This window comes from Mytilus galloprovincialis, chromosome 2 (assembly GCF_965363235.1).
Source record: "Mytilus galloprovincialis chromosome 2, xbMytGall1.hap1.1, whole genome shotgun sequence".
Lineage (NCBI taxonomy): Eukaryota > Metazoa > Mollusca > Bivalvia > Mytilida > Mytilidae > Mytilus > Mytilus galloprovincialis.
The window spans coordinates 15,644,482-15,662,216 of record NC_134839.1 but is presented as its reverse complement, the minus strand read 5'-3'; the positions used below and the strand labels follow the sequence as shown (position 1 = coordinate 15,662,216).

The 17,735-nt window shown below is 30.8% G+C and overlaps 1 protein-coding gene across 3 annotated transcripts in view; it reads right to left on the bottom strand.

Moving 5' to 3' along the window:
• Positions 1 to 14,246, bottom strand: part of LOC143062990 (kelch-like protein 32) — a 55,010-nt gene extending 40,764 nt beyond the window's left edge. Inside the window, exons 1-4 of one of the 3 annotated variants that reach the window (XM_076234871.1) lie at positions 14,118 to 14,246; positions 8,636 to 8,938; positions 3,754 to 3,854; positions 2,561 to 2,741 (exon numbers count right to left, since the gene is read on the bottom strand). In XM_076234871.1, coding sequence (XP_076090986.1) covers positions 2,561 to 2,741; positions 3,754 to 3,854; positions 8,636 to 8,889 — 536 coding nt within the window. In that variant the 5' untranslated portion in view covers positions 8,890 to 8,938; positions 14,118 to 14,246. Of the gene's footprint in view, positions 1 to 2,560; positions 2,742 to 3,753; positions 3,855 to 8,635; positions 8,939 to 10,292; positions 10,451 to 12,624; positions 12,682 to 14,117 lie in introns of those variants that run through there. The other 2 variants (XM_076234872.1, XM_076234870.1) reach the window with 2 other exon arrangements.
• Positions 14,247 to 17,735: the final 3,489 nt, after the last annotated feature.

The following is a 17,735-nucleotide window of genomic DNA, read 5'->3' as shown; positions in this document are numbered from 1 at the left end:
GGATCTAAGTTGGAAAATATCGTTCTCAAAATTTTATTTATCTGAATTTATTAACTATTATAATTGAAAAATGTCATTGGAAAATGAAGGACAATTTTGAATAAGAATTAAGAAATAACCCTATAACTAATATAAATCTACGTGTTAATAAGTCATATATATTATTGGAAAAATATTAACTTTTAATGATTATTCATCAAAAGGATAAGAAATTGTGATATAGTATCCAAGTGATTTCAGAGTGAAAGCACAATATAAGAAGACAATGTGTTGTGCGTAGTACATCGAAAATGAAATATTGCTACGAACGATGAAAATATGGATTAGACATTACGATTTTATTTACCTCTAAGACTTACTAGTATACATAGGAAATTAATAAAAAATAAAATAAGTTAAGACTATAAAAGACGAAGAAATGTTCAACTGTAAAATATTTTTTTTTTCAAAGAACGATGATTCATTGTGATGCAAATGTGTCTGAGGGACTAAAGTGAGAAAACAATACTGGGAATGATTGGTTATCTGAATCTATACCAGCATTGGCAAACAAGTACGTATCTTTGTATTTTAATCCATTTTCATAAAATATAAATAAACTCCTCATAATGATGATGTTAACGTCGATCCAGCGGCAAACTGATATGCATATTAAGGACGAGAAAAATGTCCTAATACTGTAAAATTAATATTATCTCAGCTTTGTACTAGACCGACTCGGTGAGCCGGATTTTTCTAGTTTAGGAGGTAGTCCACAGGAAGGCATATCACCTTACTCGAACACAATAACCTGACTTCGAACCAAACAGTCTTCAAGTTTCTTCTTTGTCATAAACGTGTGCTAGATTTAGCGAAGAAGCAGCAAATACCAAATTTAGAGTCTTTAGATTTATATAAATTTTCAAACTTATCATAAGTAAAATTATAACTGTATTTTGGTATTTTGGATGCTTACGAGGTCTGCATGTCCGCCAGACAGAGTTCAACTGACCTCAACCTCATTTCAAAGATCAGTGATCACTATTAAGTTCTGTATCCCAGATACTATAAACAATAGGTCAACTATAGTGGTTGGTATTCGAAATTACTGCAAGATGTGCATGTCTGTACTAAAGAGTTCATTTGACCTTGATTTGATCTCATTTTCAAAGTTTGTTGGTCAAAACTAAAATGTTATAGTGTGTTTCCTAGATACTATAAGCAACTAATCATTTACTTTAGTAAATCCTTTATCTTCGAGACTTTTAAAATACATTCAACTATGATGGTTAAATCACGAATTTTATAGAAATATTTAAGCGTGTGCACTTTTTTTGTTACTTCTTAATTCCTTTTTTTACCTTAATTTTCTAAAATGCATAGGTTGGTAGTTTAAATAAATGGTAGATATTATCGGCAGCATTTATTATATTATGAAATGAAAGAAGTCTTAATATGAGATTGAAGGGTTAAAAGCCCTAGTCCTACATGTGTAATACAAGACTTCGTAGGTCCATATCGTTTGCATTCAACCTTTTTATCGGATTTTTGTTTTGTTTACTATTAATGTTGACCCACGACGTGAAAGAATAGTTTGTCCCTAAATACTTTAAGATAACCTCTACCTTTGACATACGATATTGAAATCAAATAGAGTTCAAGCCCAGCAAGGAACTGAACTATTTATAATGGACATTGTTTTAAAAAGTGCAACTGTACGGTGCTTTCGAGCTTAAATCTCCTTTTGTCATATTGTTACTATGATCTCTGGCCTTAGACTTTGAAAGTAAATTGGATTGAAAAACTTATCATGGGAAATCATTTGATAATCAAGAAAAACGATCTACGGCGCTATACGTGTTATCTCGTAGTTCGTTTGGTGGCGTGTTATTTAAATTTTTCCCGTAAGGTCAAGTATTGGATGTTTAATATCACGCTGCGGTTTTATACTTCCTACACTTTTATCAATACTTTTATATGAAATCTAAATTTAAACTGTAAAAGAGAACGCCGCGAAAATCTTTATTTATGTAACTGGTATTTAGTAAATATATAACCACCCTGTTCAAACAGTGTTTCAGTCACCCTTTTTGTAGCCTGTTCAGGATCTATAATCACAATAGGTTATAAACTCATGCAATATTGATTCCATGGCCATTTCGAAAATAGAAGAAGATTAAATTTACTTTCATTATTCTTTAAACACGCTGATATAAATATACTGTTATTGATATTGACAAATGTCTATGAAATCAAATAAAAGGCATGCAACTTCTCTTTCAACCACATTTTCCAATTTTTAATATTCACAAACTATGTCATTTGAGAATTTGGATTTTATTCGAAAATCAATTAATAACGAAAACAATCTGAAGGTTACATTCTTATGTATCAATAATTGCTTTTCTAAATATGTATCGATCATGTTTAGTTTTGATAAAAAAAAATGCTTTAACGAGTAAATGGTCCTAAATCCACTTAATGTGTTTATATGTAACTATGTACTTTTTTGGTTATTGACAGGTAGGGGCTTAGCAGTCGAATTATTAGAATTTATTTTTCTTTAATATTAGCTACTCACCAGAAACTTTTGTGACACTTCCCTCCATAGCACCCACCAGCGCAATAAATTTCGTTTTGATATACAACACTACACAGATTAGAACGTGGGGATATTAATTTGGGTCCTTCTTCCCATATATCGTCTTCCGGTTTGTAAATTTCGCAGGAAGACAAAACTTTCCCGTCGTCTCCTTCGCCACCTACAAACAATAACAATAAACCTAAACACTTGTATCAACCAAATATACCTCTTAAACACAATCGAAATACATTACAAGTATAAATCATGCTGTAAGTTTTCTCGTTTGGATTGGTTTAAATTTGTCATTTCGGTACCTTTTATATATTACTATTCGCTTGCTCATTGTTGAAGTCATTATGGTGACCATCTACGTCATTTGTTTTTTGTGTAAAAATATTTCTCATTTGCAATCATACCACATATATTAAATAACCATAAAAATGTTTCGTCCTCACTAGCTAATACATGTACGAACTAGCTAATACATGTACGAACTAGCTAATACATGTACGAACTAGCTAATACATGTACGAACTAGCTAATGCATGTACGAACTAGCTAATACATGTACGAAGGTTTAAAAGTAGGTATCCATTGTGATATCTCAAGCTCTTATGTTAGGACTAATATTCAAGCAATTTGATAAACTTTAACCTTGTTTCAGAATTGTATTTTTTCCCCGTAAGCGCACGGTATTTATAGATGTTTATCTCGACAGTAGCCAGGTTTTTTCCTAGTTTCTTTCTTTTTCACAAGTTAATAACTTTTATTGCATATCTGTTGTTTTAACATGACTTTGTACTCGGATTACAGCGTTTTTCCTAATTAATCATTATACATGTAAGTTTAATAACATTCTACATGTACTGGACAAATATAAAAGATAAATGCATTTAAAATTCTGATAAAAATAAATATGAAATACAAAAATTGTTTGTAAGTCCCTTGAACATGGTGTTTGTATTTACTTTTGCAGTTCCTTTAAAATCCTTTGTTTTTTTTACTTTCTTTTGTGTGCTTCGATAAACTTTTAGTCACGCGATATCCAAATTCGGATTCCAAAGGCATGATATATAATATGCACTGAAAACGGTGACATACACTAAACAAACAATGAGAAATTCTAGAAATGTAAAAACTAAAGGAATTCAAAATACATACAATAACTGTACAAAGTCCAAAATAATTACCAATAACAAATATTTTGTTTTCAAATACTGAAACTGTAAACTTTTGTCTAGCTGCAATAAGAGGTGTTCGATCTACCCATATTCCTGATAACGGGTCATACCTGGAAAAAACATTGTACACTTATTAATGTTCGAACTTTACTTAAACCCTTTAATTATGCTCAATCTTTACTAAATTAAATATGTTTTGACAGAAACCTGTCTAATATGTCAATCCATACAATTCAAATTAATTACTTCTATACTGACCAAAAAAGTACTACCACTTAAAACCTCGTCTTGCTTCTGTTTTTCTTTTAAATCATTACCCAAAAAAGAAATTTTAAGTTATACCCTACGCAACCAATCTTGGTAGTTTTAATTTCGGATAAATACCATTGAACGTAATGTGGTAATATTTTCAACGTCACTTTTATGACTGTTATTGAAGTGTTTGTTTTCTAAGTGTTGATATGTTCAAACATAGTTTTGCTTTTGAATGTAGTTCAAAAGTGTTACAGATTTCAAATCAGTATTTTTTCGTTTTAGTATTTTTTTTTAAAATTTTTTTTATTCAAACAAATGTCAATCGTTTTAATTAGCGACGGAAATCGTTGATCATATTAATTTATGTAAGATCATTTACTATGTTTATACAAACAGCAAATATTATGATAGTGTTAATCGATTCAATGTAGAATGGTCATATTTCGTGCATCAAAATGGTGTCGCATTTCTTGCATCGATACCCCCGTTTGATTGATGGATGGATGACTGCTTGGCGTCCAGTCGCAAATTAAAGGCATTTTCAAGGGAAAAAGATGTTAACGCGATATTAATACCGGTATGAACATTGCTTTATACTTGATTGAGCGGATTTTTAACGTGCTAGGTCAAAGGGTAACAGTTTGCAAATAATTTTTAGTTCGAGTCAAATGGTCTTTACTTCTACCCATTAATGCCGCGTGCTATGAGAAGAAGCAGCATTCCAAGTTTAAAGTGTCTGGTTGTCCCGTTTAAAGGCAGTATTGACTATGAATAATAGATCAAATTTATTACATGATTAAATAATGCATGTTCATTGAACATAAAGCAAACAAAACTGATTATATTGTATGTGTAAATAGTTTTTAGTAGTTACACTTTTATATCATTACTTGGCGTCTATTTTTTGTCCTTCACTTTCATAACCTATGTAAAATAATTTTATTGATTACGTTGAAAAAATATATAAAAATATTTGCGCGAAAACAATTTCTGACCGTTTACCGAGGAAAAAACAAATAGAAGGCTACAAATGTTCGAGCACAAACAGTAAAGACCTAATATGTTAAACATCCACAGATGGCCGGCCATTGAACCAGATAGGACATTTTTACCATGGCAATTCGAATTACTTGACTGTATTTGTCAAATTACGAAATCTATGGAAGCCTTTTCCTTTTCCCAACAATATTAACTGTTACATGTACAGTCATATGTGAGTATATTACTTGAAACGTATATTATAAGGTGTGCGCTTTAACAATATTTTTACTGACCGTTCGTGGTTAACCGATAATTTACAATTCTAAACCCTGTAGGTATACCAACGTTTAACCTTCTGGACGATGTCTTTTGAGCCATAAGAAACATTTACTAAACTTGATTTGACAATCACCTATAGATCGAGGAAGAACCTTGTTGGTGTGAGGGTCAATAGGTCAAAAATCAAGGTCACAGCAAATTTGATTGAGATAAATAATCAAGTCAACAAATAAGGGAAGTCATTGATTTAAGAAAAATCAGATTAAAACAAACAATGTGTATCCATCTAAATAAATGATAATCAAATGTTGAAGCTGTTGAATCATGCAATATAGCTATTATCTTTTTGTTTCAGTGTTCCGTAAAATAGAATGCATACATTAACATGCGAAGTGTTTACGAAAACTCGTAAAAACAAAATAGATAATTTTTCCTTCAGTATTTTAGTCACTGAACATTTCACTGATATTTAAAGCATATTTAACTAGGTACAAGTAAACACATTTGTCAATTTGGATTTGTAATTAAACTTTAAGGATTATTGTTTCGTTATAACCATGGTAACAGAAAATAACAAAACATTTATACAAGAAGATCTTTTTTTAAATATCTTATCATTCGTAATAAAAGCTTTAAAGGTTTTAGTTACATTATAAAAACCAGGAAATAAAATTCTTGAGAAAAGTTCAGAATATAAAAAAAAATACACTAATTATTTTTTTTTGGGGGGGAGGTATGACATTTGTATTACAAACTATGTATCCTGCATGTTCAGCTTGGATGCTGGTATATATACATAAATAGACACTAGAATAATCTCGTGATGTGGAGTTCTCAACTGACCTTTATTGTAAGTTAAGATAGAAAGGAAACTAAACTTTATCGGTGGCAATCTTTATTTCAAGTTTAATGGAAAATATGCGTTCAACATAGTTTCCAAACTTTGATTTTTAACAGTGAGGGGACATGATTTAACTAGTGAAACGTGAAATTAGAAAATTATATTATTATTCAAATCTATAGTTTTCCTTTCCTTTATTTTGATTATTCCCCCTTTGTAAAGCTGGTATTAATGTATATACATAAATGTGGTATAATAAACGAACACAATTGGTTCTCACAGAGGTACCGATTTCTCATGAAAAACACATCAGACAAAAAGTCAAGGATATGTGATATCAGTTCCAGAGAACAATTTATCTTGAGTCTTACGCGTGCATAAATTATAATGTCGTATATTACAAGTTCTTTTACGTTAAACATTTTAGAAGTGATATCTTAATATTGTCTATCAAACATTTTGTCCTTGGGTTGAACTCTTGATTTAAGTGTACTTTAAATTATACCTATTTTATGCCAGAAATCAAGATTTTGTTTTAATTTTATGCCGCAGAACATTTTAAGAGATGAAATAGATCAAATGACGAGATATTTGTACACGGGATCCCTGTTAAATACTTTTAAAATTTAATTTCATATATACATATGTTTAAGAAAGTATTGAATTTTACACCCACGTTGACAGCTTGATATATTATAAAATTCAAAATTAATAATAACCAAACCAAAACATATTCACTCAGTAACACTTATTTAACTCGATCTTTATATATGTGCAATTGCTCCATGTGTGTATGGAATAAAACCATGTTTAATAGGTGATTTATCATTGTATATCTTTGTAAATCTTTTAAGAAGACGAAATCTTGTCTTCTATTCGTATATTATTGTTACAAATAAAATTAAACAACAATATCCGTGTTTTTAAGGTAGCACAATACAAAGATTTTTTCACACCCAATCAGACAACTTTAAACTGATGTAATTCATTTCATCCTTTTTTATATTTTATAAATGAGGTACCAAAAGAAAGAAGAAAGATTAATCTTTCAAATTGTGATAATTTCATTATGACATAATTATTACATAATCAATTGTTATGTAATTAGTTGCTATATTGTGATGTTCACACTTGAATGAATTTAGTGTCTTTGTTCTTCATAGCATCCCAAGATATTTTATAGATTCTTGTACAACACAGATTGACTTCCAAAACTGTGTCTCAGATTTCCAAAAACATCAATAAAACAAATTTTATACCCAATTGAATTTAGTGATCTCTTATGAATTGATGTTGCAAACTTCATTGAAGATTTATGAGAGAATGAAATACAATAGCAAAAATCTGAGACACAGTTTTGGAGGTCAAACTGTGTTGTGCAAGAATCTATAAAAAATTTTGGGATGCTATGAATAACAAAGAAGCTAAATTCATTCAAGTATGGACATCACAATATAGCAACTAATTACATAACAATTCATTATGTAATAATTATGTCATAATAAAATTATCACAATTTGAAAGATTAATCATTCTTCTTTCTTTTGGTACCTCATTTATAAAATTTAAAGAAGGATGAATGGACTTACATCAGTTTAAAGATGTCTGATACGGGATGAAAAATCTTTGTATTGTGCTACCTTAACGCACCATTCGACATACCTCGGGAGATCTAAGATCGGGTAGCGGAATCTGCCGAGGTTTCCCGATTGATTAACGTATAGTACATTTGCCAGTGTGACATTAATGCAAAGGGCATTTCTGTGACAGTCCATTATAAGTGAATGACATTTTATAACATAACTACAATATTTTTGAATTTAAATAGAATAATGGAATGGATTATTACGATTTAATGTCATGGCAACGTTGTTAATTTTAAAGATCAATTAAAAGTATTATATAGTTAGTTTCGATCAATTAATGGATTTGACTTCAATCAGTTGTGTTATATATCAACCTATTTACCATATAACTTACTAGTTTCATTGTTCAATTATAGAGTGTTTTCTTGTACCATTTGTATTGTATCATGAAAGAAAAAAACAGGGAAAAATGCCTTGTTGCAAATTGAATGCTGCATGTATCTATATGATGACGGATTGCTTAATTTGAATTTTGTTGTGTGTGTTGATTCTTTTTCAAGCATTGGAAAACGGGGGGGGGGGGGGCTATTAACTCTTCCAGAGTATAGTGAGTACTTTCCCGTCCGTTTAGTTGGTGGTTTTGTAGCTCAATATGTATGGTCGTCCTTTGACTTTTCTGAGGGCTTTAGCTTGTCTCCTTTTTATTCTGCATTTTCTGTAGTTAACCAGTGTTCTTCTTAAATTTGTGTTTGTCTGCCTTTGACAACTCACTTGTATTTTCATAACTCCCCCCCCTCCCCCAATTTAAAGAAAATTATTTTTATTCCCTGTGTACTTTGAATCCATATTTAAATGATAATCCGTTGTATATTTGTTCTGTACATATAAAATGTTGAATTTGTTATTTAATTAAAATTCCAGTGTTAAAAGACAGTTAGGCTGTACTTACCTAGAAACTTTTCTTATGGCGACAGCCTTATTTATATCAAACCCTCCTATTATGTACAAAAAGTTCTTATGGACTGCGACTCCAAAGTTTGAAACTCCTGTGGATGCGCTCCAGTGATCAGTCTTTACTTGATAGTTCTGTATTTCGGACTTGTCGTGAGTTAATAGAAGGAAACTAGCATCCCCACTTCCGCTTCTATTAATGATATAAAGACGTTGTTGATATATAGGTTTTTTACTTATAAATCCGTTCATTCTCTTTTTTTATCATTGTCTTTTTATGTATTCTGTAACTGCATCATTCCTGAAAAAAATATATGTGGAGATTTAACTAGGTGTTTTTTAAACTCTGTTATGTACAATTTCTATCATATTGTATCTCCGTTTCGTAAAGCGTAGTGCTCAATCATAAAACAGTCTGATAGTTCGTTCGTTCTCCTGTTTCACTTTTGCATCCGTAATTGCTCCTGAACGGTTTGACAGAGTTTTGTAAAACTTTATCACAATCTTATTCACATTATGTACTTTTGCCACTTATATTTTATTTTTTCGTCCATTTTGTATACGAAACTCCTCCTTAACTGCTTCCACATGTATTGCAATTTATTGAAATTTTATCACCATCTTAAGCATATACTGCTATTACAAATATTCACCCTGATTAAGTTTTGTATCCGAATAATTTTTAAGGTTTTCTTATCAAATCATGACTTTGGAGTACCTTTAGTTTTAACTTCTGTTTGTTAACAAGTATTGTCAACTGATATTCAAAAATATTTTTGAAATCAGAACTTTGAAGATAAAATAGATGTTCGTTGTTTGTTGTATATTAAACAAAATACACACGGGAATGACCATATTTAAAGGAAAGTCCGGTACTTCTGCATCAAAGAACAATCTAACTTGTAAAGCTTTATGTGTTACCTTAAATCTTGCAGAATAGATATAAAAACAAGGAGACGTTAAATGATTGCCAATGAGACACCTATCTGCCCAAGTTCAAATCAAGCCGATGTAAGCAATTATAGACAACTGTATTGCCTTCGACAATGAGAGAAATCCATACCATTTTAAATAGTACTTGCTATAAAAGACACGTTCATTTTTTTACAAAATAAGGCCGTTAGTTTTCTCGTTTGAATTGTTTTACATTGTCTTATCGGGACCTTTTATAGCTCACTATGCGGTATGGGCTTTGCTCATTGTTGAAGGCCGTACGGTGACCTATAGTTGTTAATGTCTGTGTCATTTAGGTCTTTTGTGGATAGTTGTCTCATTGGATATCATACCACATCTTCTTTTTTATATACCAACATAAACAATATGAAATAATTCAATTGAGAAAACTAATGGTATAAATTCATAACAAAACAATTTGCGAAAAACAAGTATGACACATGAACTAACGACTACCACTGAATTACTCCTGACTTGGGACAGGCACATATAGAAGGGCCAGGGTTAAACTAGTTTCAAGGTGCCAACATTCCCCTACGTGGGACAGTCACGTGTGAAACAGCATAAATTGTCGGTCAAGAAACACAATTAAAACACGTCTTTAATACATTAAAACAGGTAATATGACATTTATTTTAAGCAAAGTGCCAAAAGTAGAACAGTTTCTTTATTAAATAAAGTAAATATTTAAAATAACTTACTGTCATCTTGGTAATATATGGAACATTCAACGTACTAGTACAAAACTTATAATTTGTCAATATAAACGAATGTACCAACTCATGTCTGTTTTTCAAATACACAGCAGATGACACCCAATTCTATTTAAATTCCATTTTAACAATACTAAATAAAGATCATCGAATCGTCATTTTAATCTTGTATAACATTTTAAATGCTATTTTAGATTTAAGTTAAATAAAACGTGAACAAATGGAAATAATTCAGTGTTCAAATATTTACATTTACTAATCGCATAAAAGTAGTTAAATGAAAATTATGCATTACACAAACACATAATTTATTATGTAGATATGAGCATTTTAAACAGGGTGAAAGGAATTTATCTTCAGTATGTTCAAGTAATTGATAAAGGCGTATGATATTACAATAAATAGGTCTGTTTGAATACTGTCTAAACTGAAATATATTGCTAAGATAAAATGAAAATCGTTATGTCAATATATGTTGTGGAATTAATACAAAGAAAGATTAATGGTATTGTTTTACTAACCACTTCATTGTTGTTCAGAATATAAAGACTTATTAGTCGATTGATTTATTGTGTCATCGAGGTATCAGAGAGAATTATTCACCATTCAGAAGAGTATAAGACGCTATAATTGCTATCTTCGAGTTTTTATCGCACAGATCTATAGGCACTAATTATTACACGTTGGCTAATTTTATTTTTGACAAGTATTTTTATGTTTTGTACGATGACAATTATACTTTCCTAAAAAAATCTTTTCAAGATTGCTATACATTTTAGTACATTGTAATTATAAATGTTTCAATTCGACTTATTTGGATAAGAGTTGGGTTAAACCTTCACAGGCAGAAATGTGGAACATGCTTCATTAATGAAACCTGTTCATTGATGAATTGGTGAAACCAAGGGGTTCATACTGATCAAAATGAAGTTTTTCCTGCAAAAGTTTAAAGGACGTCATTATAAATTGGTTGTGGGGCCTCGGTGGCCGAGTGGTCTAAGCAGTTACTACTGTAATCACTAGCCATTCAACACTGAAGTTGTGACTCCGAATCCCGCTCTAGTGGATGCACTCTACTAAAATCTTAAACGACTAGGATAGTCAGTTTTCCTATCGAAGGTTGGTTATTATCTCCGGACACTCCGGCTTCCTCCACAAATAATAACTGGCCGCCACGTAATAGCCTAAATGCGGTGTTTAAAATAGGCATTAAAACGCCAAAAGTACAAACTATATATAAATTGATTAACCGCAATGCAAAATCTTTGTAACAGATGCAACAATGCTCTTCAACTTAGTCCTTTATTTTGGCCCTTTAACTTTTTGTTCGAGCATCATTGGTGAGTTTTTGAAGACAAAACGAGCGTCCGGCGTACAAGCCTGGTATCTGGTTATTTTTACCTATTATTTCTGTTTGTTTTGCTTATATATTGTTGTCAATATAATGAAATTATACGCGTCTGTCACACATGTACAAGTGGGAGGTTTCGCTAGCTATAGAATCAGGCTTAAGCTTCCATTTTCTAGATATGAAAATCTCGTCAGGGATATGATAGTTGTTATCCATTCTTTTGATTTGTTTGAGCTTTTGATTTTGAAATTTGTTAAGGGAGTTTCCATTTTGAATTTTCCTTCGAGTTCGGTTATTTTGCAATTTGATCTTTTAATGTTATTTTGTCAATTGTCGAAGCCACAATCAAGTCATGACGGGTGTCATATATGGAGCAGGATCTACTGACATATCCAAAGGATACAAATGTCAGGTCCTTTGATTTATTCTAAACAGTTTGATAGCTTTATATGATTTTATTTTTAGGTTCTATGAACAATATAATATAAATTTTACCAAATTATAACTTACAGGGTTCCCTTAACAGTAGTTGTGAAATATTTCAACATTTCATTTAAGATCTATTGAAAAATTAGAAGGAAGGCTATCCGAAAGCCACGGCTATATAAAAAAAAACAATTATGAATTGTCCTTCAGATTCAAATTAATAAACAAGTTATCGTCACGAAATAGTCAGTGTTCTTGAGCAGCATACGTGTTATTGATCATGACCCTCACAAACATGACCATATTTACATGTAAAAACTTATCAATGATACAAGGATTATAGTTTGTTCAAATACGTGAATTTCGTCTACAAAAGTTTAATCAGTGATGCTCGAATCAAAAGGTCAAATGGCCAAATAAAGTACGAACTTCAAGTTAGATGTTTTTATCAAATGAAATTTACCCATAATGGCAATCTTCTGAAAATTCCTTATTCGAATCCTAAATAACAAACACTAACACTCTGAAGATACGTATACTCACATATTTTTCACATCACTCTAAAAGGAGATCGTGGAAAGATGATGCAACATTCTCTATATTTATCCGACAAACAAATATAAAACGTAGGGTATCTATTGGTATGTATTTTTAATTGTGTAATACTAATTTAAACTGGACCAAAAGTTACAAATGCATTAACACATTTGTTTCAAAGTGCTAAATCAAAAGAGAAAACAGGAGATTATGTAGACCACATGCTTCATTCCAAATAATAAATCTATGACGATGGTATTCTCTATGTAAATGTAGGAAAATCAGTTAGAAAAAGTTCAAATGGAATATTTATGAAAAAAATTACTTTCAATACAACAATTAAATCTTAGTTTGCCTAATATAATTAGTGTCTAGTGAATTGACCCAAACGATTAACATTCATCTCTAAAAGTAAAATATTTTAAATGAATAAGTAATTTAGAGATATTTATGCATTTCTATAGTGTTTTGTTTTGCTTCTGGTAGTCTTTTTCTGAAAGTACGCTTCTCTCATATCGAATTTCCTAAGCTTTGAATTATGTAACGTGCATAAAATCAATGATCACTGAACTACTAACTAATAAAAGTAACAAGATTAAAGGCAAATATGGGAATGATAACGAAACTTAATGGAAATTGAACAAAATAAATAACAACAAAAAACGATATTAAATATAAGTTATAATCTAAAACTAACATTCAAATTGACATTTAGGAGTATAAGCCTCCCCATCATTGAGCCATGCCATAGTTTATTTGTGAAAAATAAATAATAAAATTAAATAAAAAAAAGAGAACATCATAAAGGATAAATACATATGCAGAAAATTCTCAATTGCTAAGAAACAGTTTTGTCCGTTGGACTGATAAGACGTTCAAAGTACGCATCAATCAACTTAGAATCAGAATAACCAATGCTCGACACGTTGGTTATATATGTCATCAAATATATGGACGTCAAAATTTAATGTATTTCTGCTAGAAACATTTAATATAAAAAATAAGATGTGGTATGATTGCCAATGAGTAAACTATCCATAAGATACCAAATAACACAGAAATTAACAACTAAAGATCACTGTAAGTACGGCCTTCAACAACGATGTTTGCTTTGTTAACGGCAGTTTTTATCAAGAATTTAATCAAATGGACCTCTTAAACATTACATCAAACTGGTCGACATTTCATTCTTTACTTTAAAATTATAGTCATTTGATTTTTAACTCATCTTTCAACTATAACCAGTGAAGTGGCACATGCTTATTTTTTCCAATATCAGAATTTTTAATCTCGACTGTTAGATGACAAATTTGTTTCTATTGTATTTAGATTGTTATTAGTTCGTAATTATCACGCAATCAATTGATAATTATAAGAGAGTACCAAGTATTGAGTTAAAACAAAAGAAATAAATCATCAAGAAAATAATAAAAATTGTTTCCAATTATACATTTATAAGTCTGTCTATGATAATTGAAAATTACAAAAAAGCTACTCACCCTTTTTTAAGGTTGTACCGTGTATATTTTTTGTATCCCTTATATCATTTTCAAACTTAAATTTAACTATGCTTACTGAACCTTATTTGCAACTTTCAAATTACATGTTTGACTAAGAATTTTAAATAAAAGTTTTGTAAATAAAAGTGAAAGCGAAAAGACAATGAATGGAAATCTAAAATACCTATTGACGAAAATTATGCTTGGATGTCACTTAAATTTGGTAGACTGTAAACTTCATTTCAATAGTTTTCAAAAGTCTTTTGTAATATGAATTATCAGTTCGTCTATTTAAACTTTTGAAAGGTAATTAAAAAGTAAATAGATTTGTAGGTTTTAAATTACAGTTCGACCGTACGGCAGTTATTAGGATTCAATATAGGTATACCTTATATCATTAGGTCGTCTCGTCATATCGCTCTCACATTAAATTGGCAGGTGGTACGTGTATTATACTGTTCATATGAAAAATCAATCTATCATTTGACAAAAACATTTACATTTATAAAATATCACATTTAAAAGGATACTGGGGTTAAATAAAGGCAACAGTAGTATACCGTTGTTCAAAACTCGTAAATCCATGGACAAAAAAACTAAATCGGGGCAACAAACCAAAACCGAGGGAAACGCATTAAATACAAGCGGAGAACAACGACACAACATTAAAATGTAACACACACAGAAACGGACTAAGCATTAGACAAAATCCGATGAGAATAACAAATATAACATCAAAACCAAATACATGAATTTGGGATAGAAAAGTTAAGTTGTTTATCAAGTGGTTCGTCATCTTTCTGTATTCATTTGATGCATTGATCGATGAAACCAATCATATATATTCCGTCCTAACAGGTGTAATTTACAAAAGATTAATTCGCTTATGTATAATATATAATGTTTACCAAATGCATCATAATTCCAGGTAAAACCATTCAGGAATCCAATCAACAATCCTATGTTGATTGAGATTAGATACATCTACAGGAAAATTCTGCTGTGCAAGCATATACAGTCATTAAATCAAAGTCATTTCTTAACTATATACATGACAAAACCGGTAATAATGTCAAATAGGCCAAACATTTAATTAAAATCGCATTTATTGGTAATGTTTGAAGCACTTGAAATCACTCAAGATTTTTTGTTGGGTTCATGTAACTCAAGCTTTTGTTTGCTGTTTAATGTTTTGTAGGCTGTCGTTTGCTCTTCTTCTGTTTTGTTTTAATCAACATGTTGATTGTTTTTATGATGTGTTTTTTTTTCATTAATCCATTGTTATCTTTTACCCTATTAAGACCAGGTATCGACTTTGAGGTTTTTAACTTTGATAACAATCACTTTATATTTTTATGTTTGTTGTTTAAGTGCTCATGGGTTATCAGTGACTGTTCAGCCTTGGTTTGTCCTGGTTCTATAGGCTCAGTTATTTTTTTCAAAGATCCTGAAGGAGTCAAAAGGTTAAAGTTTGTTTGCTTCGCCTGCGATGACGTCACATAAGGGATACTTAGGTACTGTTTTCTTTACCGTCAGCGACGCAAATAATTGTTGTAACCACGTCAGCTAAAGGGCATAATAAAGTTATTTATATGCTGTTTGGTATGTGTTAGCATTCGAACATCTGCCTTCCTAAGCACTTGTTAGGTCTCGTCCGATCAGTCATGTTCGATTGACTAGTTTACAAGTACAATTTGTGATAAGGTAAGTTTACGGAAATGTTATGTGTATATAAGGGTACTAATCAATGAAATTTGTATAATTCAAGAAATGGAACATTGTATTACCATGTATATTATTTGGCCAACCCCAAGTCATGTGCCATTTAGAAGGGTTTGTAAAGTCACATCTGCACTCAACTATCGACATTTCATACAGGCGACACTAATCTTATTACGGTTTATATTAATGTAAAAGGCTTAGTTTTGGGATATTTTGTAACTTTTTCTTACGGTTCACAATATGAGGCAATGCTCAAAATGCCAAATACACTTCTGGCAACATACATCATGGGGTACCTACGTGAAAGAAATCCAGAAAAAGATGGTTGTCTTCTGCTATGTCTATTAACAAATGTCATCTTAGTATACAAGGATGAAAAACAGTTAATAATTGCATACGTCAAAAGCGCTTTTCTAGATTTGAATTCACCTGTAACACTAATAAAAGCCTAAATGTGAAAGCTAAGGTTGTAGAAGAACCGGAACAGTTTGAAGACTTATTTGACCAAATAATGATAAAGAATATATTTTCACATGCTCATATGGATTTCTGGCAATATACCATTGTATTCATAAGCATGATTAAATTTTTACAGAATAAGTCATCCATTCTGCGTACAATAAACTTCGAAAATTAATACGGATTTCGGAGTATCATGATTGTCAAATCCTCATTGCAGATAGAGAATTTATCTATTTCCTTTAAAGTATTTGCATGATTTAAGTTCTTTGTTCGTTGTTAGCATAATGGAAAAGAACGTCCCGGTGTTCAGCTAATTTATAGTCTTCGAATCAATGTATTATCCTCCGACGCATGAATGTTATCACAAAAGAAAAACCAACCTTTTCTGAAGATCCCGGATGTATCAATCCTTTTAATGGTAACTTTTATCTGATTTGTTTTAAAATTTTATCTATATACTGTAGGTATAGATGCCTTTTAATTATTTTTTTATTCGAGCGTCACTGATGAGTCTTTTGTAGACAAAACGCGCGTCTGGCTTAAATATAAAATTTTAAACCTGGTATCTATGATGAGTTTCTTTCCTGTTTGGTTTATCTACCTGGTATCTATGATTAGTATATTTACAGATGTTAAGAAAATGTAACCCTTGTTGTCGAACAATTTTAATTTAAAGAGATAAATTAAGATTTCGTACTTAAGTCACAAATACCAGTTGCTACATTTTTTATAACTTAAATTTTTACTAAAACATAGTTTTATCGAAGGAGGAACTGACTGTATATAAATCTATTTTGTTAAGACTGTAGTTGCTAGCTCATGTCGTATTTTGTGCCACGGCTATTCTGTCCTCGCGAATACAATATCTGGTATGTAATAGTAAAACACAGTGTAAATTGTATTACACTATTGAATATTAAACCTGGTGCCTTTTGTTAGTTATTATTAATGTGTTTCTTTGTCTAATATGTTCTCCTATTTATTTGTATTGCAGTCCTGTATTTGCGCGTGAATTCACATTAATATAAGACGTGTGACGGTACTTTTCTATCCCAAATTCATGTATTTGGTTTTGATGTATATTTGTTATTCTTATCGGATTTTGTCTAATGCTACGTCCGTTTCTGTGTGTGTTACATTTTAATGTTGTGTCGTTGTTCTCCTCTTATATTTATTGCGTTTCCCTCAGTTTTAGTTTGTTACCCTGATTTTGTTTTTTGTCCATCGATTTACGTGTTTTGAACAGCGGTATACTACAGTTGCCTTTATATTTTTAGTATAGAATTATAAAAAAAACAAATAAACGTATTGAGAATAGTTTTAGTGCTTGACCCCGATTAAGGTATTGGAATGTATTTCTTTCCATTACTAACAAATGCAATCATTCTCGATAACTTGATTGCTTATAATTGCAATGACAATGTACATGCGGTT